The sequence below is a fragment of the Gobius niger genome (genome assembly GCF_951799975.1).
Source record: "Gobius niger genome assembly, chromosome: 17".
NCBI lineage: Eukaryota > Metazoa > Chordata > Actinopteri > Gobiiformes > Gobiidae > Gobius > Gobius niger.
The window spans coordinates 20,429,667-20,455,862 of record NC_136868.1 but is presented as its reverse complement, the minus strand read 5'-3'; the positions used below and the strand labels follow the sequence as shown (position 1 = coordinate 20,455,862).

Sequence of the window (26,196 nt, the reverse complement as noted above, 5' to 3'; positions counted from 1 at the left end):
CTTCAGTCTTTATTCCAAAACACATTTCCCTAAATTCAAATGATTGCTCTTTTAACCCAGTGTTAAATCCTGCTCGCTCAGATTAAGGGCGGCGTCTTTTGGCAGGCCGCGCTCTAAGACGCCTCATACATCTTAAAATCCCACTGATTGATCACCGACATCCAACCCCATGGCCTTAAAAAATATCTCCTGCACTCTCTCCTCTCGCCATCACTCAAAAAGCCCGGATTATATCAGGCAGAAAGTCTATCCCTGCCGCCAAGGTGTATGGACTTGCCCCACTCGCAATGCCATATCCACTACATGAGACCCTAGACACGAGAACAGTTGTCACGTAGAGGGATGCCACCCGAGCCCGGAGTGCAGTGGATGGAATGACATACGCGAGAGAGGGAGAGAGAGGGAGAAAAAAGGGAGGATGTCAGCCTGTATGTGGCAGTGCATTCTGGGAAATAAAAAACATATAAGCTCTTGTATTTAGGGGTTTATTGTCAAGCCGGGTTTGATGAGCACGGGTAGCTAACGCACTCGTCTTTTCTTTGCTTGTGGACCTGCGTATTACATAGCCTGCTAGCACTAAGCCTGTCTGGGCTGGGGCGCACACATATTGACCACCCCTAAAAAAAAAAAAAAGACGCCTTGAAACCAAGTCCACGGCTAAAAAGTTCCCAGTATCCAGTGCTTTCAAACTTTTCAAACAAGCTAAAGACAAATACTTACCTTTATCTCCTATTTCCTACGCAGACTTTTACAGTGAAGTTAAAAGACTTGAAGTTCGCAAACATAAAATGCTGTAGATCGGTTGCCTCAATATCCTGACGTCCATGCACTTTATTCTTATCCCAAGCCTGAATAAACGTAAAGCATCGGACGGGTATCGGGCCTAAATGTTACAGAGGAATGATCAACCCTAGCATATACGAATAGCACCACAGCTACAGAAGTACTGACAACTTCAATCTCAAATCATCTCAGTCTCCGCCCCCCCCCCCTCCCGTAGAAAGCCAGGGGCCAAGTTCAGAAGTTATTTCAAATATGTTTCGGCGTTTCAATGTCACTGGAAAAAAAAATAAGCTATTGTGCTTGGAACAACATGAGAAGTGTGTGTTTTAAAGAAAGCCACTGGATATGAAAGGTCTCTCAGGTGTGTGGGCGGAATTATTCAGGCTAAAAAAAAAAAAAAACCCGGCAAGTGGAGCAGGACGGCTTCCAACGAGAGGAGGGCTGTGACTGCTAATATAATGTGAAATTAGCATTGTGTTTTGTAAAGGTTTCAGCTTTATGTGTCTCCCTTTTGTGCTTGTCAAGTTTACTACCTCCTTATGTTGCGTAAACTGCGGGTTAGAACAACTCACACCTCGCTCACAATGGCTGTTTATGTAGCTGTACATTTATTTGCTGCTGCTTCTTAAAGGGATATTTCAAGATTTTTGACATAGGGCCTCATTTCCTAATTATCCTGAGTGTTGTTGATTTCTGGAGATATATATAGATTTTTAATTCATGCAGTCCTTTATATTTGAAGAGTTTAGTGGTGCTAGGCTAGTGCATGTCTATGGTAACTAGTAGCCTGCATTAAAAACAGTCTGACCCAAGCACAGTGCACCCGAGGTGAATCACTTATAACGCCAGACTACCGATATAAATGTCTGTGTTGGCCGAATAATTTTTGAAATATAACCATTTTGCATTTAAAATAACTTATATTTGAGCAGCATCAGCTTCCTGGTTGTAAGCTATGCAGCGGCGGAGTGATCTGCTAGCTTGCCGGATCTACAGTAGTTTGTTTACCTGCGGCCGGCATTACTGCACGTGGAATTCACAAAGTAGCTTTCTACAAATCAGATATGGCCACATTTGGAGGACGACCCCATGATTTTGAAGAGGTTTTTAATGCAGGCTACTAGTTACTATAGACATGCACTAGCCTAGCACTAGCCTAGCACCGCTAAACTCTATAAGGACTGCATGAATTTAAAAAAAAATAAAAATCTCCAGAAATCAACAACACTCTGGATAACTAGGAATGAGGCCATATGTCAAAAATCATGAAATATCCCTTTAATCCCATTTGAAAATTACAGCATAGACAAAAATAATAATAATTCTTGCTCTCTAATAATATCACCACTGCAAATCTGTTGCCCCGGATTTGCATCGATTTGCCTGTTTAGTTTACATAGGTTTTATTGATGCCCATCCTTACAGTGATTTGACTTTTTACAGGAGGGCAGGCCAACAATGAATAATGAATGAAAATGAATCCCTTACCATAACCATAGCCCTGGTCCCTTGCCCCAATCTGAACTTTAACCAGAGTCAGGTCAGGAGCAAACTTCTCCCACACATTTCATTTTTACTCATCTCGACATGTTGATTTCTAAATGTATCCTCACTTTTTCGAGACAGACAACAATCCTCTTTGTTTGAGCTGTATCCGTGTAGCTCCGGCTAAAAATGCCGGCATCGTCTTCCATATGCGATTCGGGGAGGGGAAAAAAAAAAAAGGGAAAAACTGGTCTCATCTACTGTACCGGCTCCATTACTAAAGGATTGAAGAGGCTAAAATTATTTGTTGCCATAATTACCCCGGCCTGTTAATTTCCAGTGTGCGTGGGGGAAAATCATATTAGCACTTGTGGAAAGCTGTGTTCACTTTTAAGCATGTGAAATTGATGTGGTCCTAAACTGTGGAGAATTGGATTGCGGCTTCACTGCGTTTGATATATCCTGTTGGCACGCCGGGTTGTTTTTTTTTTCTCTTCCTCCTTCTTCTTCTTCTTCTTCTTTATTTTTTTATATATCCGGCTGGCATATTATATTCATGAGCACAATGATTTTTTATGAAAATAGCCTTAGGACTGTTGTGGCTCAATTAGAACATTCAGCTGCAAGCAATTAGTCGACTCAAGTGGGTGATAATCTGTGGAGGAATTTTTCACATGGACACCTCCCCGGCAGATGTGGAACCGCGAGACTTTGAAATAATTAATTCAATGATAATAATATTCAGCAAAAAGATTTTTCATGAACTCCCTTTCAGATTCTTTTTTTTTTTTTTTTTTTCTGTGTTAATAATTAAATTTCTGCCTCCGTAATGATTCTAACGATAATGGTGACGATCGCGGCCCGCAAGTCGCTAATGAAAACACTCTAAATGCGATGTAAAAATATATTGCAATCATATTTCTTATTGCTGAGTTTACACACTTGGCCATCTGGTTACTTGTTATTATTTCATTATATTTGGCGTGTTGTGGAATGGCTTGAGGAGGAGCAGAGATGGCGGCGGTGCATCTTGACTGATAATTGTCACTGGGACGACACGCATTAGGATATGCAATATGAATAAGTGGCCCGCGTCTATGGATTTTCTTGACTAATGAGCTTCAGGCTAAGTATTTCATAACAACATCATTGATTGCTGTAATATAACATGGCTCGGGCCCGGCCCCGGCTGTGCCTCATGCGATATCCAAAGAGCATATGACACATGCCATGATCAATGCCGATCTGCCACTTACTGCACAACGCGGAGGGGAAAATGACAGAGCCGACAGAGTATGGAGCACTTCCTGTGGCACACTTCAACCCAGTTTGGGAAAATGTATTTATAAAGTGCCAGGTTCGTTTACTTTCTGCAGAGATGTGTTTGCATGTTTTATGGTGTTTGTAAGCGGTATTTCTTGTCACATTTTACACACTCATCTCCTTCTGAATCATTCCGCTAATTACCTTTTTAAATAGTTGTAGTATAGTATTTATATAACTTAAAAAAGAAAAAGAAAAAGGCCAGCCCACAGTAAATATTCCTGAGTGTTTCTGTGTGCTCTGCAGGTTGGGTGCAGACTAAATGCTGCTGCGAACACTATTTATATCAGTGACAGGACTGCTGGCACGGCTCTCAGAGGAGACGCATTGTGTCCGCTTGACAGCACTCTGCCTTGTTCTGCTCTCCGTACATACAACCTCAGAGTGTATTTAAAGCACGGCAGATTAAGATTTTATAAAGATCCACATTCAGCTGGTGAGTTTCAGCGGGACAGACAAAAGTTCAGCAACCATTAAGCCTGGCTTAATTACGTCAGCGCAAAATGCTGCGTCATTGCAACAGATCTTTGGTGACAAGAATTAAAGGGATATTTCAGGATTTTTGACATGGGCCTAATTTCCTAGTCATCCTAGTTATTTTTTTAGTTTTTAGTTCATGCAGTCCTGTTTTGAAGAGTTTAGCGGTGCTAGGCTGGTGCTAGGCTAGCGCATGTCTATGGTAACTAGTAGCCTGCATTAAAAACCTCTTCAAAATCATGGGGTCGTCCTCCAAACGTTGCCATATCTGATTTGTAGAAAGCTCCTTTGTGAATTCCACATGTACTAATGCCGGCCACAGGTAAACAAACTACTATAGATCCGGTAAGCGAGCAGATCACTCCACCGCTGCACAGCTTACAAGCAGATGCTGCTCAAATATAAGTTCTTTTAAATGCAAAATGGTTATATTTAAAAAAAATGATTCAGTCAACACAGACATTTATATCGGTATTCTGGTGTTATAAGTGATTTTCCTCAGGTGCGCTGTGCTTGGGTCAGACTGTTTTTAATGCAGGCTACTAGTTACCATAGACATGCATTAGCTTAGCACCACTAAACTCTTCAAATATAAGGACTGCATAGGAAAAAAAAAATATATATATAACACTCTGGATAACTAGGAAATGAGGCCGTATGTCAAAAATCCTGAAATATCCCTTTAATTGTGACTTAATAAAAAAACACATGCATTTTTTCATCATCAGTGTTTTGAAATTCTACTGCTGAATCAGTCATGAGCTCACTCGCAATACAACTACATTTTTGAATGGGCTCACTTGTACAATGCACTGATATTAGCGATCATAACCTTTAAGAACAGCACAGTGTAAACATTTCCTCTACCTGCCTCGCTCATACTAAATGTGCAGGTCAATCCATAAAATGTCACCGGAGTAATTCCTTTGACTTTGGACACATGGAAATACCTTGGCTGGTTTAAAAAAATCAATAGGTGTAAGTGACGGATGTGAGCCAGACAGACCCCTGGTGGAGTTCCCCTACTAAGCAATAAATATAGTCCTAACTCCGGCATATGACAGTAATTACAGCGTTCCAGGATGCCCTAATCCAATATCGGGTCGGAATCAAGTGGAATGCAAACGGTTAATTCCTAACTAGCTATTTCCTGAAATGCGACTGAGCCACCACGTTAGAGAGAGCGCTGCATGCACTGGTGCTGGAGGTGGCTGTGTGTGTTAAGCGTGTGTGTGTGTTAAGCGTGTGTGTGTTAAGCGTGTGTGTGTCGGGCCTTGGCTGTTTTCTTTGCTGCCATCGCCGTGGCCCTGGAAATGATTTAATTTTTCAATGGCCTTTCTGCTATCAACAGGCTGCCTCTTGAGAGAGATGTCTGCCTTGATAATTGTGCCATGAACCTCATCAGCATTTCAGATGAAATGGAGCCAGACGGGTCACTTTGAGTTTAAGAGACGCTAATTTGATTGAAATTCTAACTGGGAGCACCAGGAAGTAGATTGTGCCTTTGCCGTAATGCGCTGCCCTCACTCATGTCGCCTCTCTGCTCCAGTTGCACTGCAATTGTCTTCACTGCTGCGATTCTTTAGTCAAATTGAGTCTGTAAGGGAACTATTAGAGGGCACACAGGGAGCAGGCATAAACAACCTTTTGGCTTTTCGAATCAGTCTAAATTTAGCGTGGCTTAATGGTCATCCCATGACAGCCGGCGCAGTTTACAATAATCTCACATTTATTGTGCAAAGCTCAATTACTAAAACATAGATGCTGCGTGAAATGTGAATACAATACAGCTATATATTTTACTACCACTAAATAGCACCCCCGAGGGTCTCTTGTCATTGTATTAATGTTCCAGCATAAGCCTGTAGAAAGCAGAAAGCGAACGTCTCAAAAATGTTCAAGCCAGTGGACAGCCATAAGCGGCAGATAGGGCTTGGGAAGCAGCCAATTAGAGTAATAGGGAACATTTTGTGGATGTAAGATTCCAAATGGCTTGATGCTTACCGTCCAGTGTGAAATGAATATCATCTGTTACGTCTGCACTTTACTCGTGCTGTGCATTTGTTACACTATACTACACTTGAATGATTTTAATTCACTTCTGTGACACAACCCCGGAAGATGGAGAATTAAAACGACATGTGCGCACTCGTAAATTGAGACCTAACGCGATGCATTGTACTCGCCATTTGGGTCTGTCTCTATTGGTCTCACGAGGAGCCTGAGGTTTCACAGCTGAGATGAAATCAGCGTCACACGGGCCCATAGATCAGAACACTCCTGCTCCACAGCGCCAAAATGAGGGCCATACATCACCGAGCACTATCAGCACTTACGTCAACTTTGTGGCGCAAGAAATACGAGCTGCTCATGTGTTGTTGTTTAATACATCTGCTGGCAGGTCTTTGTCTCATTAGTGTCATAAATTTGAAATATTTTTTTTTGTATTGTTGTCTGCCTGCCTTTGTTTCCCCAATGGATTCTTTAAAAACCAACATTATCAGTGTCGGCGTAACTTTCTGCGGAAAACAATGTCATGGTAGTAAATCTACAAAATACACAGATTCTAGTGTTGTAACTATGATGAGAAGCCTGATGATTTGTTTTAATCAAATAAAGAACTGATCATAGGAAAATGTGATGAAGCAAATTCAAAGATCACATATTATTAATACCCAATAATCCGGGAATAATATGACGCGCCGTTGTTTATGACTTTGCCACGATTCTCCTGAGACTTGAAACACCTGCCTCTCCCCAACCTCAGATAACATTAATCGCTTTATACATTTCTGTTTGTTTCCTCCTGGACTGAAAGTGTGTTTTTACTTAATGATTCATTGCAACACGGCGGTGCCACCATGCCGCCATGTTTTTTTGGAATCGAAATAACCACCCAATTTCTTGCTCTTTGTCTGCACTCTTCCACCAAGACCTCCCGAGTAACCAGTGGGTCCCTCCTCCGCTAAAACGCCGGGCATTATATTAATAACGTTTGGACACAGAGCAGTGATTACCTCAGCAACCCAAACAAATAAAAAAAAAAAAACAAAGCAGCCGGACTCCGAGTGCGGTGCGATGCAGCAGTAATACATTTTCTAATGATCCGCCGTGAGTGGCCGCACTGGTCTGCTACAGAAGAAACAAATATTGTCTCTGGCCCTTGCTAAATCAGCAGAACATACTTATTGATCGGCCTCCTCACATTGCCAATAGAATTTGGAGTCCCAGTGGTAGCTGCGAGTATTGATGTCATTATCATGGTTTCAGTTCAGCTCGGCGGGGGGGTCACCTGCGACCACCACTCCTCTGTAGTACATTCGGGGTTAAATATCTCTAAACAATCCTCCTGGGACGATCATAATGTCGTCCTAATGCTCAAAGATTTGCACTATATTGCTCTCATCCAAGTGCTTATATTAATTAAACACACTGTCTTCCTCACTGTGAATCAGCAGTCAAGGGATATGTCATTACTTGTTTTAAAACATAATACAATCTCCCCCTTTTAGCCATGGATTCTAATGATTTTAAACTCTTGAGAAAAACTCGGTGAAAAAGCTTCTCTTTTATACTGCGCTGAAAGCTTTGACCCTGACTTCAGTGCTAAGTCGCTAAATATGATCGCTGCAGCTTGTTCTAAAAGGACTTCACGACACCTTTTTGTTCCTTTTACATTTATAAATATGTTTATTTGAGCTGAATTCATCAACAAAGGGTCACGAGTCAGTGTATTCTTCGTCCCAAACCCACATAATTATGACATAGAGCTTTGATCAAATATGTACAACAATCAAGGCAACAGAATTATTAGCGGTGATCACAACATAAAGAAATATCAGAAAAGTCGTTGTTTTATTTGTTAGTACTGTTTCATTGCTTATAACATTGGAATATGCCCACCACAAGCCTGGGTCAAGTACAACAGTTTTCATGTAAACATAGGAGCTGGATGTAGCAACGATTACAAAGAGATAATGAATTATTTTGATCAGAAGACATCTGGTTTATTTTTCTTGTCAAAGATTTCTATTGCACATTATTCACAATGTAATTCTTGTTCTTTTTTGTTTTTTTCCCCCCTAGATGCAACAATCGAACCCAGTGCATTGTGATCACGGGTTCGGACGTCTTCCCCGACCCGTGTCCTGGAACCTACAAGTACCTGGAGGTCCAGTATGAGTGTGTCCCCTACAGTAAGTATGAGCCTACTGTCATGTTTTGAACACCTCCTCACTGACCATTCCCTTCACCTCAATCTTATTTTGTCTTTTATTACCTCCACCGGCTTCTTCTCTGTTTTTTCTACTTTTTTTTTCCTTGTCCAGATGCTCTTGCAACAACTTCAGGCACATTTTTCCCTCCCTCATCTCATCTTCCATCCGTGTCACACTATGAACTTTTCATGAAATATGACCTGTGAAAGCCTTTGGTCCTCCTCTGTACTGCCTTCTATTATTGATGTACTCACCGTGTTTCCAGCCCGGACCGACATGCCTGCTTATATGAACCAGTAGGGTAAAAGGAAAGGCGATGTCAGTCTCTCTGGCAGACAACAACAGAATTACCTTGATGGCTTAATATACATCCATACAACAGGTGTTGTGATACGCTAACAGATGTTACATTATGTAACAAGCTTGCTCTTGTAAGTCAACAAGTTAATCATTTTATCCATTTTCTCGGCTTGTCCCGGGCTAAATTATTCATACCCAAATCACCCTCCAGATAATATTTAGGTTGTTCTTTGAATTAAAATTCCCTCTTTGCCCATTAAAGGCACACTGAGGAACATTCCAGGTTATACATGTTCATGGAGACGAGCTGTCCCACTCACAGCAAAGTCATAAGTCAGGTCACTGTAAAGACATTTTGTTGTTATTTGTATATTTTTTAAATGAGAATACCCATAAATTAAAGCAGTACTAAGTAATTTATTTACCTAAAAAAATCCTTTTCAAAGTCCTTCTTGGGGTAATACAAGTGTTAATGGGATGATTGGGGGTTCTTTGCCTCTGGCCAGAAAACCACACTTGCAGCGTTCCTGCCCCAGGTCGGAGGCCCCAATACACACTAATGGAATCACGAAGAAGAAGCTAACAGGCTAACGGGTAAAGCTAACTGTGGGCTAGCGCCACTTAAACAATATTTACAGCCAAGTTTGTCAGCGTAGTATTTACTCTCACGGACAATTAATGAGTAAAAAAACATAACAAAATAACAAATAACAAAACACCGGCAGTGGCGCTTATGGCCTCTAGGGGCATGAGGTACTTAGTACTGCTTTAAGTTTGGTTTATTTAATGGGTGCTACAGTGTGACTTTAATTTCCAATGTTCATTTGCAATTTGTCTTTTATGAACTATAGCAAAAAGTTGGGTAGTTTTTCTAATGACAAGAACAAGATGTGCTTAATTTTAGTTTTAAATCCAAATGAGAGTTTTTAAAGATCTAAATATAAGCAAAAAAGGAAAACATTTTACCACTCGCATTCCCGACTGCTCATTACCAGCAAAGCTGTCCGAGTATATCTCTCTTACAGCTAAATCAGAACGCATTACTGAGCATCATTAGATGGGGAAACTCATTAAACCTTAAAGGTTAACCTCGCCAAGGCTTTGAGCACCTGTAATTAAAACCAGAATAAGAAATCCGTATTGGAAGTCACCCTTTCGAGCCCAATTTTAGCACCCTTTTCCTCAAGTGTTTTTGGACGACTTTTGAGCAAACGCCTCATAGTTAAGTACAGTATTGATTCTGTGTCTTGCTACCTCAAGCCTTTATAGCAGGATTAGCCCCGAGGTGCATTTATGTCCATCTACTGTTATCACCATTGTATTCTGCCACATTTTTACCACGCACACACACACTCTTACTAATCTTCTGCCCAAGGACTTTGCGCCCTGGCCAAACGTGCAAACAGGTCCAAATCCAGATCACTCAAAGTTTCAAACATGCATGTCTGTAGCCCCTCCGTCTTTTTTATGCTTCTCAAGGTCCATGCCCTACCAGAATAGGATCAAGAACACAGAATGTATCGTATCGCAACTGCCCCGGTAAGTGCTTAGTGTTCTCCCCGTCTGATTCAGTCCACACAAGCCCAGTCCAGCCCACTTTCCCCGCCCTCAAGCCCCAAGTATGTTCCGTTTGAATTTTAAATTGTCTTTTTCATACAGGCAGCCCCCATGTTACTTTGCCCCTTACCAATCCTCCGTTCCTCACCTACAGTGTATGTATACCCGCCAAAACAAACGAAAAGAAAGCAGAGGTGCATTCAATACTCTCAGCTATTGCCAAATGTTAGGAATTACAAGTGGCACCATAGCAGTGGTCTAGCGGCTTAGGATCTGACGGATTTGCCGTGGATACAAGACTTGAGAAGTTGTTTTTGTAAGAAAACATATTAAATCCCTATTAAGCTGATCAGCGACAGGCCTCTAGACAGTGTCCCAATTTTTTTTTTTTTTTTTTAGAAGATAGAAACTGCTGTTGCTTCTGTCTCATATAAATGCACTCTGTAGTTTACCACACCAGCAGATGTTATATTTTTATTGCAGACAAATAAACAATAAACATGGCCTGGATGCAATTTCCAGAAGAATTCTTCCAAAAATAATTTGCAATAGTTTTCCACAGTTTGTGCTGTAATTCAGCTCCTGTCATCAACTGCCCTCATTAGCAACATTATCTGCATGTTCCAGCTAAGGATGTAAAATTTGTCTCCACCTGGCACTGAGTCACCCTTTTGAGCTGGCTCTTGTAATTGCACAAATCAGACATAAAAGTCAAGATGTTTCTTTAATAAGGCTGTTCGGTGCGCACTATTTTCAGAAGGCGAAGACTACGATCTTCAGCGATCCTTGTTTCACCTCACTAAAGCGCAGAGTGGAGCCAGTGTCTCTGAAGTCACAGAAGCTGCGATTCTTATTCCCCATCATCAAAAGCCAGATCCCCTTTACCACATAAGCGATGGGGGCGTTGTGCACCACGCGGGATGCGCACAACGCACTCCCCCGATACATTGTAGTTTGCACAAATAATAGTGTGATTACCAAATACCGCGATGCATCTTCACGTAGACTAGCCTTTACTGTCTTGTGCTTTTGAGTTCTTTATGGTTGACGTGGGCTGGGTTGTGCCATTTCTTTTCATGAATGTTGCTATTTTAAACTACTGACTCTTCTTCCCTTGTGCAATTTTCAGGAAGACTCGCCACATTTCTGACATTACTTCTGACACTGCCGCTCTGCTCTTTATACATGTCTACTAACGTCACCACGTCTCTCGCCATGTCTTGCCTTTTCCCTTTCAGACACTCACGGCTTTTTTCTGTCAGACTTCTTGCCTGTTGTCTTTAACGTCAAGGACACCACCATATTTAGAATATTTATTTGTTTGTTGCGTCATCACTATTTCTTTTTTTTAACAGGGCTGTTACGTTTCCTTGGCAGAACTACTAGCCTTAATGTTGTTTTGCATCTCTTTTTCTTTGCGCTCTAAATGCCTTGGTCAAGTTACACATCATTTTAACTTTAAACAAACAAAGGGGCCATTTACATGATAAATGCGGCTTTACCATTAAAGGGATATATTAGGATTTTTGACATAGGGCCTCATTTCCTAGTTATCCAGAGTGTTGTTGATTTCTGGAGATATATTTCTTTTTTTAATTCATGCAGTCCTTATATTTGAAGAGTTTAGCGGTGCTAGGCTAGTGCTAGGCTAGCGCATGTCTATGGTAACTGGTAGCCTGCATTAAAAACCTCTTCAAAATCATGGGGTAGTCCTCCAAACGTTGCCATATCTGATTTGTAGAAAGCTCCTTTGTGAATTCCACGTGTAGTAATGCCGGCCGCAGGTAAACAAACTACTGTAGATCCGGTAACCTAGCAGATCCCTCCGCCGCTGTGTAGCTACAACCAGGAAGCTGATGCTGCTCAAATATAAGTCCTTTTAAATGCAAAATGGTTATATTTCAAAAATGATTCAGTCAACACAGACATTTATATCGGTAGTCTGGTGTTATAAGTGATTTTCCTCAGGTGGTTTTTAATGCAGGCTACTAGTTACTATAGACATGCGCTAGCCTAGCACTAGCCTAGCACCACTAAACTCTTCAAATATAAGGACTGTATGAATAAAAAAATAAAAAAAATCTTCAGAAATCAACAACACTCTGCATAACTAGTAAATGAGGCCCTATGTCAAAAATCCTGAAATATCCCTTTAGAGCAATGACTTTTGTGGATTGTCCTTTGGACCATGCAAAAAAATGTACAGTTCATAGACCACTGTGTGTTAATCAAAATGAAAATGTAATATAGTGGCAATCATGCAAAAAAAATTCAATCCGACACAGCTCATATCGGCGGCTTGTTGAGGATTTATGGTTTGTAATATGTAGACAGGGAGACTTTCTTTACATAATGATATATCTTCAGTTTACGTTGCTGTAAAAGTTAGAGGGGAGCAGACTTTTCCTTTGTCATGGGGATCTGCCGCACCTATTGAGGCGGATGGAAGCTTGATTCTTTCTTCTCTTTCTATAGTTACTTTCTGCCTGGGCCATGTGAATACAATATCAGAAATGGCAGAGCTGTTTATTTCCATGATCAATGTTCTCATATAAATGACCCCTGAATGAAGCTCATTAAAGTTTTAGCAACATTTCCATGTAGATGATGATGTGTGGGTTGACCCTGGTGTGTATTTTACACTGTCGTAAACAATCCTAGTTCTGCTATTTGTTTATTATTATACTTAATGTTAATACATCATAAGTAAAGTCAGTTTGTTATAACTTACAAATGAACAACCATAGTTTTAATTAAATGCCTGACAATAGTTTAGAAAAGTGCCTTGTTGAATATTTTCATAATGTATAGACGCCTTGCACACAAAAAGGCAAAAAAAAAGAAGGAAAAAAAAGTCAACTAATTAAGTTCTATTGCTGAATTAATTCATGTTTCAACTGCCAAGTGCTTTAGAAATGGAGCTTGGTCCAGTGATTAACACTGATTACTTGTTTTCTTGATAAGGCCAAGTAGAAAGTTGCTAAATTAAAATAGCAAGACCGAGCCAGTTTTTGGCTTCTCGTGGTCTAATTGCATATTACAAACACAGCCATTTATTAATTCCTTTTTGGTGCTTATTCAATGAAAGGGCTACAGTGGTGGGTGGATTGGCATGTTTATGTCATTTTCAGTATTTTGAAAAATGATATACATATATAAAATTAACTTTTGGCTTGACAAATGAACAAGTATTGAAGCACAGATGACAGAGGATTAACCACCAGTTGGTACATTTATGCACTTGATATATTGCATTGTTTGCTAAACAGATTATTATTAATACTCTAATCTAGCGGTAGGGGGTTAAGTCCCCAAAACAAATTAATGGTAGCATTAATGTCAGAAAATTGCACATCTGTAAAAACAAATAAATTATAGTTTGCTGGAAGATATTATTATTAGTGATGATCTTGGAAAAGAAAAAAGAAATATATTTGCTTATTTACTGATGAAAGTTTAATGATTATACTATTAGACCACAGTGATTAATCAAACCTTTTTCTTTTGTTAATTATCGTCGCCCACCACTGTACACCCTTCACAATCTGATAATGGCCACAGTCTGTCTGAGACAAGGCCTTGGCAGCTGAATGTGCTGGTTCTGACTAACACCTTACCTTTCCTGAATAGGTCATCCGGACTTTGTCAATGTCTCATAACTTTTCTGCATATGTAATCATATAGCTCTGGTAGTTAATTCATATTAATCTCTTCTTTTTCCCTTGCACCCCTTTCATTCTCTCTCCAACGCTTAAAATAGAAGTGGAGCAAAAAGGTAAATAACAGACACGATCCGAACCCTAGCTCCTTGTTTTGTGGCATCTGGTTGTAAACTACCTACTTCTCCCATGGTGGCCCCTACAGCCCATCACAGACCTATCTCCAGATTGGCCCCCGACTGTAATGCTAAAATGCCTTTTGTAGTGCATCAAGGGAAGTGAGTCTGGTCATTGCAAAGACAGCACAGAAGCAGCCAAAAATGTAAATCGGGGCATGTTGGCTGCGGTCCACAGGGGCTTCCTTCTCTCATTCTCCCTGGGTGCTTTTTTGCTACTCAGCAGAATTCCTCATACTGCCTGGCTTCCAAACCCTCTTCCATAGCATGCCATGGTAACAGTGATTCTTGGCCCTTGTTCTTCAAAGCCTATTGCTTTTTTACTGTCCCCTACTTTTCCTCCGTGAGCCCATATCTCTTCACTCTTATCCCCATTTTTTCCCCCCCACACACCTGACCACTTGCTGCTTTTCTTCTCTGTCAAGACGAATGCCTCCAACAACCAAAACCACCTCAACAGACACACTTGCCTTCTGTAGTCGTCCTGAAAAACACTAAGTCATCGTGATATTTGCACCACTTGAAAATGACACGCGCCACAGGTTTATAGTAAAAAACAAGAAAAAAAAAACAAGAAAAAAAAGAAAAGAGTTGGTGTTTCTGAAAAAAAAGTACATTTTGCAGACTGTGGTGACTCCTGCTCTCTCATAACCTCTCCCGTCTTGTTGCCAAGTGACTTTAGTTGGCTGCAGTATTTTTTTTGTTTACAGGACCAAATGTTTTTATGTATTTAAATTTTTTGGTTTTCCCCTTGTTTCTGTTTTTACTCCCCACAGTAGAGGCTTCTTTTTGTTTTGGATTTTGTAATATCTCTACACACACATCCACTTTCTGCCTAATAACTTCTAGTTCTGTTTTTTCTTTCTATGCACTATGCCAAACACCTTGTAATACCCTTTTGGATCATTGGCTCTATAGTGTTAGTTGTGTTTTTTGGACACTTTTTAATGTTGTGTCTGTCCCCCACTCCTCATGGACCTGTTAAACACACAGAGATTACACATGACTGTTTAGTTGCAATTTTATTGTTTGTTTTGGTTTTTCACATGTTAACCTGTATGTGTTTCTTATTTTACTTTTCTTCCACCACTAGTTTTTCTTTGTCCCGGGACTCTGAAAGCTGTCGGTGACCCTTCGTTTCTGTTTGAAGCGGAGCAACAAGCCGGCGCCTGGTGCAAAGACCCGCTGCAAGCCGGCGATAAAATCTACTTCATGCCTTGGACTCCTTACAGGACAGACACGCTCATAGAGTATTCCTCGTTGGACGATTTCCAAAACGCGAGGCAAACCATCACCTACAAACTGCCCCACCGCGTAGACGGAACTGGATTTGTGGTCTACGACGGCGCCGTGTTTTTCAATAAGGAGCGTACCCGCAACATTGTCAAGTTCGACCTGCGGACTCGGATAAAAAGCGGAGAGGCCATCATCAACAACGCCAATTACCACGACACGTCGCCGTACAAGTGGGGCGGCAAGACGGACATCGATTTGGCCGTCGACGAGAACGGCCTTTGGGTCATTTACGCCACGGAGCAGAACAATGGGATGATGGTGATCAGTCAGTTGAACCCTTACACGTTGCGCTTCGAGGCGACCTGGGACACGGCCTACGACAAGCGCTCGGCTTCCAACGCGTTCATGATCTGTGGAGTACTGTACGTAGTCCGGTCGACCTACGAAGACAATGAGAGCGAGGTCAGCAAGAGCCTGATCGATTATGTTTACAACACCAAGCAGAACCACGGAGAGTACGTGGACATCCACTTTCCCAACCAGTACCAGTACATCGCTGCTGTGGATTACAATCCCAGAGATAACCAGCTCTATGTATGGAATAATTTTTACGTCCTGAGATACACTCTGGAGTTTGGCCCACCGGATCCAGCTCATGGTAAGAACTCGCACCTCCCTGAGTAGAGTTTAATTGCAAAATGTCTTCCAACTATTTATGTCTTTTGAGCTGATCTGATTTGTTGCTGGCATTCCAGGAACGTCTTTCTGGTTCCTGCAAAGAACAAGTCCCCTTTCTTTGATAAATGCTGTGTCGTGTCATAATTTGCTCCAATTCGACCGCCCAACATCAAACAAAACTATATTTCAAGTCTAAATAAACAAACACGCTACCTTCCTTCATTCCTACCTTAATTGTGCAGGCTTGTAGCGTCAACAACAGGATGGCTGCTTTGTCTTGGGGAAAACTATCATAACGATGTTCCTGATATGTCAGCAACACAGGGAAATCAGATCTGTCGTGTCTCTTCATATGTATGTATCAGGTGTCACAGCTGACTGATTTTTAATTTAGAATCTAATATGCTGTAGACATGTTATGGCTGCTTTACAGTCAGTGCAGCATCTAGAGGGCAAAAGTGACTCAGCCATAGTGGTAAACAACACCTCAATGCCATTACCACCAGGGATTGGTGTCGTGGGGATTTGGGGAGGTTTACCATGCAGGTTTTTTTTTTCTTTCTTAGTCCCTAGTGCTTGGTTTAGAACTCGAGGGACCCCCTGCCTAGCATATGCCTTTTTTTAGAGACAGCGAGAAAGATATACTTTCACCTCTTGCAAACATACATGTCCGGACAGGTGCAAAGTCTGGCCCCAGGCAAGGTTAGATCATTCGCCCTGTAATGCCTAAGCGGCAAATCTCCATTGGCCGTTATAAAAAAAAAAAAAAGACTGAATGTGTGAGTATTCCAGGTTTTGTGCCAATGTGAGTGGATTGTATGCACTGGAGAGCAAAGGATCAATCATCCTGGGTCGCTGCATATTTTTAATTTAACTGTCAAGAGCTCCGGCGTGGCTTGCTACGGCATGTGATAGCCTTTTTACTGAGAATATAATAACAGTAATTACACTAATCCCTTCAACACCCACAGTCCTAAGTCTACGTAATGCTCTATACATTCACTGATGAGGCTTGGAGGTCAGGCAACTTTTCCACAGATAATCCAAGAGCTCAATATTCATTAAAGTGTGTGGCTGTCCACTTAAGTGTTGATAGAAATGGGAAGGGGTCATTCTTTAGATTAAAAGAGTATGATTCAAATAAGGTGATCATTTTTGCACATCAATGGACAGCAGCAATACAACTGCTGAGTCTATATTGATTGGGAGATGGCACACACCGATCATGCAGGTCTTCTGTAAATTTCAGTTTCCAAACTTTCCAAAAATAGTTCAGTCTTAGTTTACGGATTACATCAATATTGTTTTAGTTGAATGACGGCAGTGTAGTTCAGCGGTTAGCGCTCGGGCTTCACAGCTAGAATGTCCCAGGTTCGAGTCCCAACTGGACCTTTTTGTGTGGAGTTTGCATGTTAGGTTTCCTCCGGGTACTCTGATTTCTCCTACCACTAAAAACATGTGCAATAGGCCAGGAGTGAGAGTGTGTTTGAGAGTGCGACTGGGGGACGACCGATGCAAATTAGTCAATGGAATCCGGCGTGATGTGTTTACATGTCCCGACCAAATAAACAAATAAAACTATAGAAATGGCAATTAGGTACATTTAGATTTTTGTTTTTCTGTACCAGAAATTCAACACTGCTCGGTTTATGCGACTAGGACATTTTTGGTGCCTGTGCAACATTATTTACATTTTGAACAGTGTTGCTCAAATGGACTCACCATAACCGTAGAGTGGCAACCCAATAAAAAATGTAAATGATTGTATTTATCCCACACATTTCTGTTGAATATGCATTAATTAATCCTAAAAAGCTAAAATAATAATTAAAAACTACCTGATAACAGTCATTTCAACTGACACAGGTGGTGTTTGTAAACCTTTTCATTAGATTAGAATATTGGAAGAAATATTTTCTGTGAAGGCTCGCAACCCACTGCAAATGGTTCCGTGACCCACTTTTGGGTCCTTGCCCACTAGTTGAGAACCACTGATCTAGAACAATAAAATAGAATGATATTACTTTTAAAATCTATAAAACGCTATTTATTTATCTTCACCAAATTGTTCCTTTAGTTCCATCCTGCCAGGCATTAAAGCGAAGTATGTTTCGATCGGTACTACTTTCTTTCTTGGTACCAGTACTTTAAGATTTAACGCAGGTCCATTTTGGTACCTTTTACCAATACCTTCATAAATAGTTTCCACACTTCCACATTGGTTGAACCTGTAAGATTTTGCGATTTCTACAACAAAGAAGATTTCCTTTTCTAGATCTTCAGTGTATAGGGCAAAGTGTAGCTGCTTGTATTATGTGCTGAAAGAAATAGCAATACACCATGATTTATTTACAACAATACATTAATGCTGTTATTATTAGGCAGACAATAAGCCACGCCATTGCCTCTATTCCAGTTCTGGCTCTTATAGATTCCTGGAATAGGCCGTGCGTGGAGGCGAGCCGCACCACAATTGATTTCATTTGTTGAATAGACAATGAGGACTGACTTAGAAATCAGAGCGCCGCTTCCTATTGCACGTAAGAATGCATGGGGGGACACTGTCTCACTGCGTTAGCTCATGCGGCCGCCACATTCACAAGTCTCTGCTCTGGTGTCAACGCCCAGCACTGGTCCATCTTCTTGACAAATGAAAGATGCAGGCCAGCCACGCTACAGACTAATGTATGTTGAGCCCGCTGTCGATGAGTGCGAGCAGAATGGGTCCAGGATGATCATCAAGATGTCAATAAACTTGTCCTCCCACATGGCTGCTGTTGACACATAAATGATGGCACTTTTTTTTCTTCTGCCTGTCACTGGTCGCCCGCACGCCTGATATCTTGATGCTCGATTCTCTGCCTGCCTCACTAGACACTGTAACAAGCTGTAAGAAAGAAGACCTTCGCTTTTGCGGTAGTTAAAGTAAAAAAAAAAAGTATACATTTGAGTAAGCTGGAGAACCTGCAAAAGGTGCTTAAAATCCTATCTGACCTGAAAAACAAAACAAAAAAAAACTATTGAAATGCAACTGTTGCCCTTCAAACGGATGATGCAATGTTATTGTCTGGGAAGCAAAGTGTAAGTGTGCTATCTTTGCAAGCAGTTTGTAGTGTCCATGTTTTTTTGGTTGTTTTTTTTCGGTCAAGAAGGGCAAAAACAAAACAAGAAAAAAACTGCTCGGATAGCTGCAGTTTGCTCGTATGGAAACCCTTGGTTCAGAGCATAATCTCTCCACGTCCACCCAAGATAAACACCAGAAGATAAATGAATTTCCTTTTTTGATTTACGATGTCATAGCGCCGAGTCACAGTAGAGACTCGCTGCAGTACAGGCTTGAGTCGATGTCGGAGCACCTTTTGAGGCCTCTTCATCTCTTGTAGGATTAGAGGTTAGAGAGTGGATGGGGTCACACACAGACACACAAAATGCCGCCTCACTAGAAGTGGACAGTAACTGGGTCAGTAAGCCCCTCTTTTGGCTCTAAGCAACATCGTAATCCACTCATTTAGCAGCGCCTGAGTTGCCCTTTTTATGTCTCTGTAGATACTGGAAAAGACTTCGCCGTATATTGTCCATCAAATTATGTATTCTTTAGGTTCCTCTGCTAAAGCTAGATACCTTTCCTTGCACAAGAAATACAGGGGCTTGTTCAAGAGAGGACAAATAGGCACACGCCGCAGTAATTATGCCGTGTCTCCTTTAACAACTGAATAAGGAACTAGAAACATATTTTCTAATTAGCACAAATGGCGTTCTCAATGGGATGTAGGTGAGCTTTGAAAATCCTCTATTTATCTTAATGTAACAAAATAAGATTCCGAATGATCTCTACAGTAGAAGGTAACACCTACACAGAGCATAGCTTCCATTTAGTAGTTTTCCATGCCAGTGCTATCAAGATTTTATTTTACAAACAAGCCCACAAAGACGAGAATGACCCAGTTTGTCGGCAATCACGAGCCGCGCTTCTTCTCACTGACGCGACTTGAGCCAATTAGCTCGCCGATCGCTGCATGTGGCCACAACAATGCCCCTTGTAGTTGGCACGCTGCAAAAAAGTGCTGCACCACGCAGAAACGCTCAGCTGTTCCGGACCCCCGTGAGTCATGTTGCATTAGCCGTTTACCCCAGAGAGGCTGCCTCTTATAGTCTGATGAATATACAGCTTCTCTAATAAGCACCGCTATGATTCATTCCTGTCTTGCGCCGCGCTTACATGGAGGTCAGCTTGTGCGTGGCAGCGTTTAGAGACAAACCAGGCGCAAGCAGGCCCAGACGGATGAGATTGATGGCGAGATACAGGGGGAGGTTTTAAGTTTTAGGACAGAGAGAGATTTCTGCCTCCGGGAGTGTGTTGAAGTGGCCATTTTTTGTTTCCACTGGGCTGTATCCTCTTGTAGACTGGCTCTGTCCAATTGCCAGAATAGATAGTTACTTTTGTGGAAGAAGGCTAGATTTCAAAATGATAAACTTCATGTACAGCCTTTTTTAAAGCAATACTAAGTAACTCATGCCATAAACGCCACTGCAGGTGTCGTAGCATGCTAATTTTTTTTACTCATTATTTGTCCGTGAGAGTGAATACTACGCTGACAAAAAAAGACAAAGGGAGAGATGGATATTTTACATCCAATTATACAATGGAGATATTTTTTTCACTCAAACTTAGCTGTAAATACTAAGTGGTGCTAGCCCACAGTTAGCTTTGCCCGTTAGCTTCTTCTTCGTGATTCCATTAGTGTGTATTGGTGGCTCCGACCCATAGGCAGGGAAGTTGCAATTGAGGTTTTCTGGCCAGAGACACCAGGGGGAGATGAAATACACTCCAGTCATCCCATTAACACTTGTATTACTCCCAGAGGGACTACGGAAAGGATTTATTAAGGTAAAAAAAGTTTCTTAGTACTGCTTTAACCTTGAAACAAAGAATTACTTTCTTTAAAAATCTTTAAAAATCTATATAGTTCTTTAGTTAGACATTTTTGTGCCTAATCATGGAAGATATACCTTCTTATGTTGAATGTTCAATTTGCACATGCTGTGTCATTACATTTTCCCAAATCCAAAAGTTACTTTGTGCTGCCTACTGCAGTCTCATTGTCAACCTTATCTCACACACGGCTACATTTTGACTATTGTTATCATCTACCACTTCTCCTATTCATCGTTCATTAGTCCCGGTTTCCATCTGTATTGTTCTCCTTATGCCACACTCCGAAATCCACCATGACTTTGTGGTTGGACGGTGAAGGGGAATGGTGTTTAGAGCTGTTACGCCCGGCCACATCAGGCTTGCGCGAAAAGCCTGGCCGTGAAAGAGGAGAGACAGGAAATTTGTTTTAATATGGAATAATGGGTTAGACTTTCCTGGAAGGGCAGGAATAATGTTGTAAACACAAAAGTGAAAGTAGCCTGACCTCACCCGCTCAGCCACTACTACCACTACTACCCCCAACGCGCCGCACAATCTTTTAATTGCCGCGTGAAAAAAAAGTAAAAATGTAGTGGCCCGGATCAAGGATCGTAGATGTTGTGCAAGTGTGTGACGAGCTCCTTTTGTTAGACCGTAACCTTGCCCTGGAGTCCTTTCTTTTCACTGCCTCCCGTGATCTCTCAAGCGTGGGTCTATGCAGCAGCATGTGTGTGTGTGTGTGTGTGTGTATAATTGTTTGGCGTCCCTCTTGAAGCCAGGCTAAGGCCCAGCTCAGACTGCTCAAATCAAGTTTAATGAGGGCAGTGAGTACACCATGGGATTTAGGAGCGTCTTTAGCCCAAGCCTTTTGAGAAAGTTGATTAAAACACAAACAGAATTTTTCATTTTAATTTAACTATCTATGGACGGTTTTACTTGGATTGAGATGCAGAAGTTTGAAGGTGGATAGTATTTTTCTTTTTATATCCCAGCCCACTTAACAACTGTAGTTCTTGCTTACAATGGCCATGGATTGTTGACTGTAGTTTGCCTAAGGCCCAAAGATGCATCTGTTTGTAACACAGATCGTAAAATGGCAGCATCATTTATGACAATGTTTATAGCAGCCATTTCCCACTCGATAAGTGCTTAAATCATCTTATGAATCTAAATAAACTAAAATGGCCTTAGGTGGCTCTATGCTTTACATTTCTGAATATGTCTTGTGCTGCCGAGCCACAATGCCATTCATTCCCTGTTGTTGTACAGCACTATTGGCCTTGTGACCTTATCCTCTTAAGGCAACTGTAGTAAAACAGGTGGAGGCCAATCATTCTTGCACCGAAAATGATAGTTATTCACTAAACATGCTGCCCAGTGCAAAAATAGCCCCACTGTTTTCCCTTTTCGCTCTACCTACTGTTGTTAAACTATTGAACGCACTGTGCCCACTGACAGCAAGCAAGATTTAAGGCAGAGGCAGCCAAGCCGGGGTTGTGATTTAGCGAGTCAGAAAGAGTTGTTTTACATCAACAGAACAGAAGCTGCGGGGATTAGGGTTTACACCGAGTCCAACGTACAGCCGAGGGGATGCACGGTCTCTCGTTTGATTGCGGTTTCGACGGCGAAACAAACCATTTCAATATAATCATTATTACACAGGCATCACAACGGTCCCTTTGCGCTCTGACAATAGCCTTTGAGGAGGTTTAAATCAAGGTTTGGAGAGGAGCGCGTTGTCACTGTAGATCTTACGTGATGCAGAGTGGATTTCGTCAGTGACTGGGTGCAAAGACCTGCTAAATAAATCTTCTGCAGTCGTCTCTGCTGACAACAACAAATGATTGACTTGTGTTGCTACTTTTTGAAACCGCTCTGACTTCAGTTCACTGTGTTGACACAAATGTTGAACTTTGTTTTTGCTTCTAGTGGGAAGGTCCAGATTGAATTGACACCTGCCCTGCCCTGGATCTCACTTTTAAACTTGGGTCTTTGAAAAAAAAAAAAAAGTATGGTCATATTATGATGACCAGTGTTGGGCAAGTTACTTTAAAATTGTAATATATTTGTATTACATGTTAGTGTTTCAAAAATGCAGCCGAGTTACACTATTGAGTTACTTTTGAGTTACTTTTGAGTTACTTTTGTCAAAATATAACTGAAAATAATAATAATAATGCCACTGAGCAAAAGTGCAGTCAGAGATTTCCTTTTCCTTCACTATCCCTATTATCTCGTGTTTTGTTTCGATGACATTAGCTACACCAAACTGCCGATCTTATACACCAGTGTCCGACTTGGTTTGGTGCTGCATTTTATTTGGGGGCATTTTTTTGTTCATACATTTAAATGCACTTGAATTGTAATATATTTCCATATTTTGTTTCAGTAATATGTTGTACTCCTTAGTTACTGAAAAAAGTGATGCATTTTTGTAACTCTTTGTTAATATATATTAAATTCTTGATTTACTTTCCAAATGATAGCTTAAACAGAGAGGCCTGTAAGTATGCAGAACATAGTTACACTACAAGATGCTAGGGCCAGGGTTAACCACACCTCCGGGTCCTTTGGTCTATTTACAATATGTTGGGGGGAAACAACTGGGAGTAACATAATCTTGCTTTCACGTTCTGTCCCCGTTTGACAAGAATGCATTTACCTCTCCAGGACTCAACTCGTGGGAATTGATGTTGAATTTTCACTCAGCTTTCCTCATATTTACTGCTGATACACAGGCAATCATGTGCCACGCTCTCTTCCACCGCCGCTGATGGAGCTCGCTGTGAACGACGTGTAATCCAATTTCCTTTGTGTGTTATTGTTATTATTTGTTGATATCAAAATGCATCACAAATGTATTATAAATCATCACAATGTCTTATAAGACAAATTTCCATAAGATTTTGAGGCGCTGTGCAACTTGGGGAACAAATGCATCGCAGAAAGGAAATTTATGTCATCAATATCAATACAAATTATTCAATGATTTTGTTTTTCTCTACAGCAAACCAACAGCCGATGCATAATACCATTTTACAGATTTTTTTCTCTCACAGGTTTCCTTCCCTCATCTAAGGGCGGCCTACTTGAAACCCTGAATCTACAGACTTATTAACTTGTCGCATTCCTTTTCCATTAGGAGATCATTACCACCGGGAGCTGTGTAAAGCCCATGGTTCTCCTGGCTTAGCATGAAGAATTTATTACTCGACACAACTCTGCGATTGTTCCGCAAAGTCCCCGCCTGTAGAACAAGAGACTGTTAAAACCCAATAAGTTTAAATGTGGCAAATTAGCTACAGCAAATGCTATCCATGTGTTACCTTAGCACTTTGCCTCTTTTCGCAAGATAAACAGCAGCTGATAAGGCACGTGAAAGATTAGCCTGACGATCGAGCGTGCCGCGCCCGCTCAAAGTGAAGCTATTAACCATAATATAAAAGACACACAGGCTGTCGGATTGCATTTGTCACCCTGGCACAACTACAGAGGCCCGGCATCTCGGCTCTGCGCGTGTGTGTGTATGTGGCTGTATACTCATGCATATGGTTCCCTTTCATCTGACTCCTGTCATCTTCTCCAGACCTGTAGCAGCACCGGCGGTATTAATAACACGACCAATGTGCGGCATGTGCAAGAGTAAAGAGTATAAACGGGTGTCAAATCCCATGAACAAGCTCTTGTGCGGACTATTGAGAGACACTGTAGTTCAGCTCATACAAATCTGGTAGAGAAATGATAATCAAGTACTGGTAGTGACCCTTTTGATAGCTTTTTCTTTCAATCTTATTTTTTCGATTGTAAATATTCTTTTATCGCAGATACTCTTTCATATCATAGTTTAACATTTTTGGAAACAAGTCAATGTGCTGCATCAACAACGGTTTCCAAACAAGCGACATTACCAATCAATAAATAAGCAGAGAATGTTGTAAGAAAGGCAAGGCGAATTTGAATAATTTGTAGGGCTTTTCACACACAGTACGAAGCCAGTCCCTGCATGCTGGTATGTAGACAGTGAACAGAAAAAGAAATACCAAGAATAAAAGGTAGAATGAGTACTATAGAAGTGTCATTTTTCATATAGAAGGAGCTGAAGTTGCCAAAAATTCTATGAACAACTTTGAGAATAGAGCGATTTTTCGACACCAAACCTGTGCGGAAGTGGCTCAGAAAGGCTCCCGCAGCACCAGCAGCAGATCAATAGCCATCCCTCACCGTGTGCTACTACTAAAACCTATCCACTTAGACGTTTGTGTGGAGAAGTCACTGCCTGGAAGATTATTTTTTTTGTACCTATGGGTTAATTCCTCCAGGCTCTGAGTGGATTACATTAAAGGGAGCTATAGTCTAAAGGTAATGAGATTATTGTGGATTATGAGCCGCACAGCACAGGGCGGCGGTGGTCAAAGGTGGCATTGTTTCTGCATAAATCTCTCTAGTGTGGTCGACATTCACATTAGCCCGTTTAGTAGCGAGGCAAGAGGATTAATCATGTCATGGGCAAGTAAATGCTCCTTTTTTGTTGTTGTTTTGTTTATGTGTTTCCTTCCCACTTTGCCATTTGTTAGTCTATATAGTGTGCAGCTAAAGAGCATGACGGCACATATAAGCCATTAAGGACATCATTATTTTGCATTGTCTGTATATGCTTGTTTGTTCAGAGTTAGCTATGCGCCCACACTGTATTATACCATGAGCAAAAGATAAATTAAAAGTACAGCTTGTTCTCATACTTTAGCAGTAAGGCAAGCGTACTTCTGATTTCCCCTCAAATTCATGAATACTTTTGTTCACTTCTACTCCCGAGTGTCCGTAATAGAAGCAAATTAATGTTAATGCAAAGACACTGCCAAATCTATTATTCCCAAAAAAATGGTTACATTTCCAAGCGTTGATGAATTGTTGATGAACAGAATTACTACAAGTAGACAGGGTTAAACTTCTAAATGGTTTCATTATGATGTCATGACTAAGGTGTCACAGCACATGCTACAGCGACTGAACCACTGCTGTAGTTTTTATTATGTGCTGATAGAGAGACACATGCTTTTCGCTTAAACAACCCATAAAAAAGTGCTTAGTGAAATAACCTGAAATAATCCACCTCTGCCCTTTAGTTTTTTTTTTTCTGCTTCCAAAAATAGAGCCGAGATTATTCACAACTACAGTGCACTCGCCCCGTACACGCAGATAGCAGTCGAAATGATTGATCAAAAACACACTTCAAAGGGGTTTAATTGTGCGCGATGCAACTGGAGCGCTGGTGCTGCACCTCCCAGCGAGCCGTGACAGGCTGCCCTCCTGAGTGAGGGGTGCGGACAAGATACAGTTGTTAGTTGACATGCCAAAGGAATGTGCTTGGATTACCAGATGCCTCTTTGATT

At 41.2% G+C, this 26,196-nt stretch overlaps 1 protein-coding gene across 20 annotated transcripts in view; it reads left to right on the top strand.

Moving 5' to 3' along the window:
- Positions 1 to 26,196, top strand: part of adgrl2a (adhesion G protein-coupled receptor L2a) — a 91,465-nt gene that overhangs the window by 28,573 nt on the left and 36,696 nt on the right. For 18 of the 20 annotated variants that reach the window (XM_079575494.1, XM_079575507.1, XM_079575502.1 and 15 more), the window contains exons 3-4: positions 8,155 to 8,264; positions 15,071 to 15,871. In XM_079575494.1, the coding sequence (XP_079431620.1) occupies positions 8,155 to 8,264; positions 15,071 to 15,871 (911 nt within the window). The remainder of the gene's footprint in view (positions 1 to 8,154; positions 8,265 to 15,070; positions 15,872 to 26,196) is intronic. The other 2 variants (XM_079575501.1, XM_079575499.1) reach the window with 1 other exon arrangement.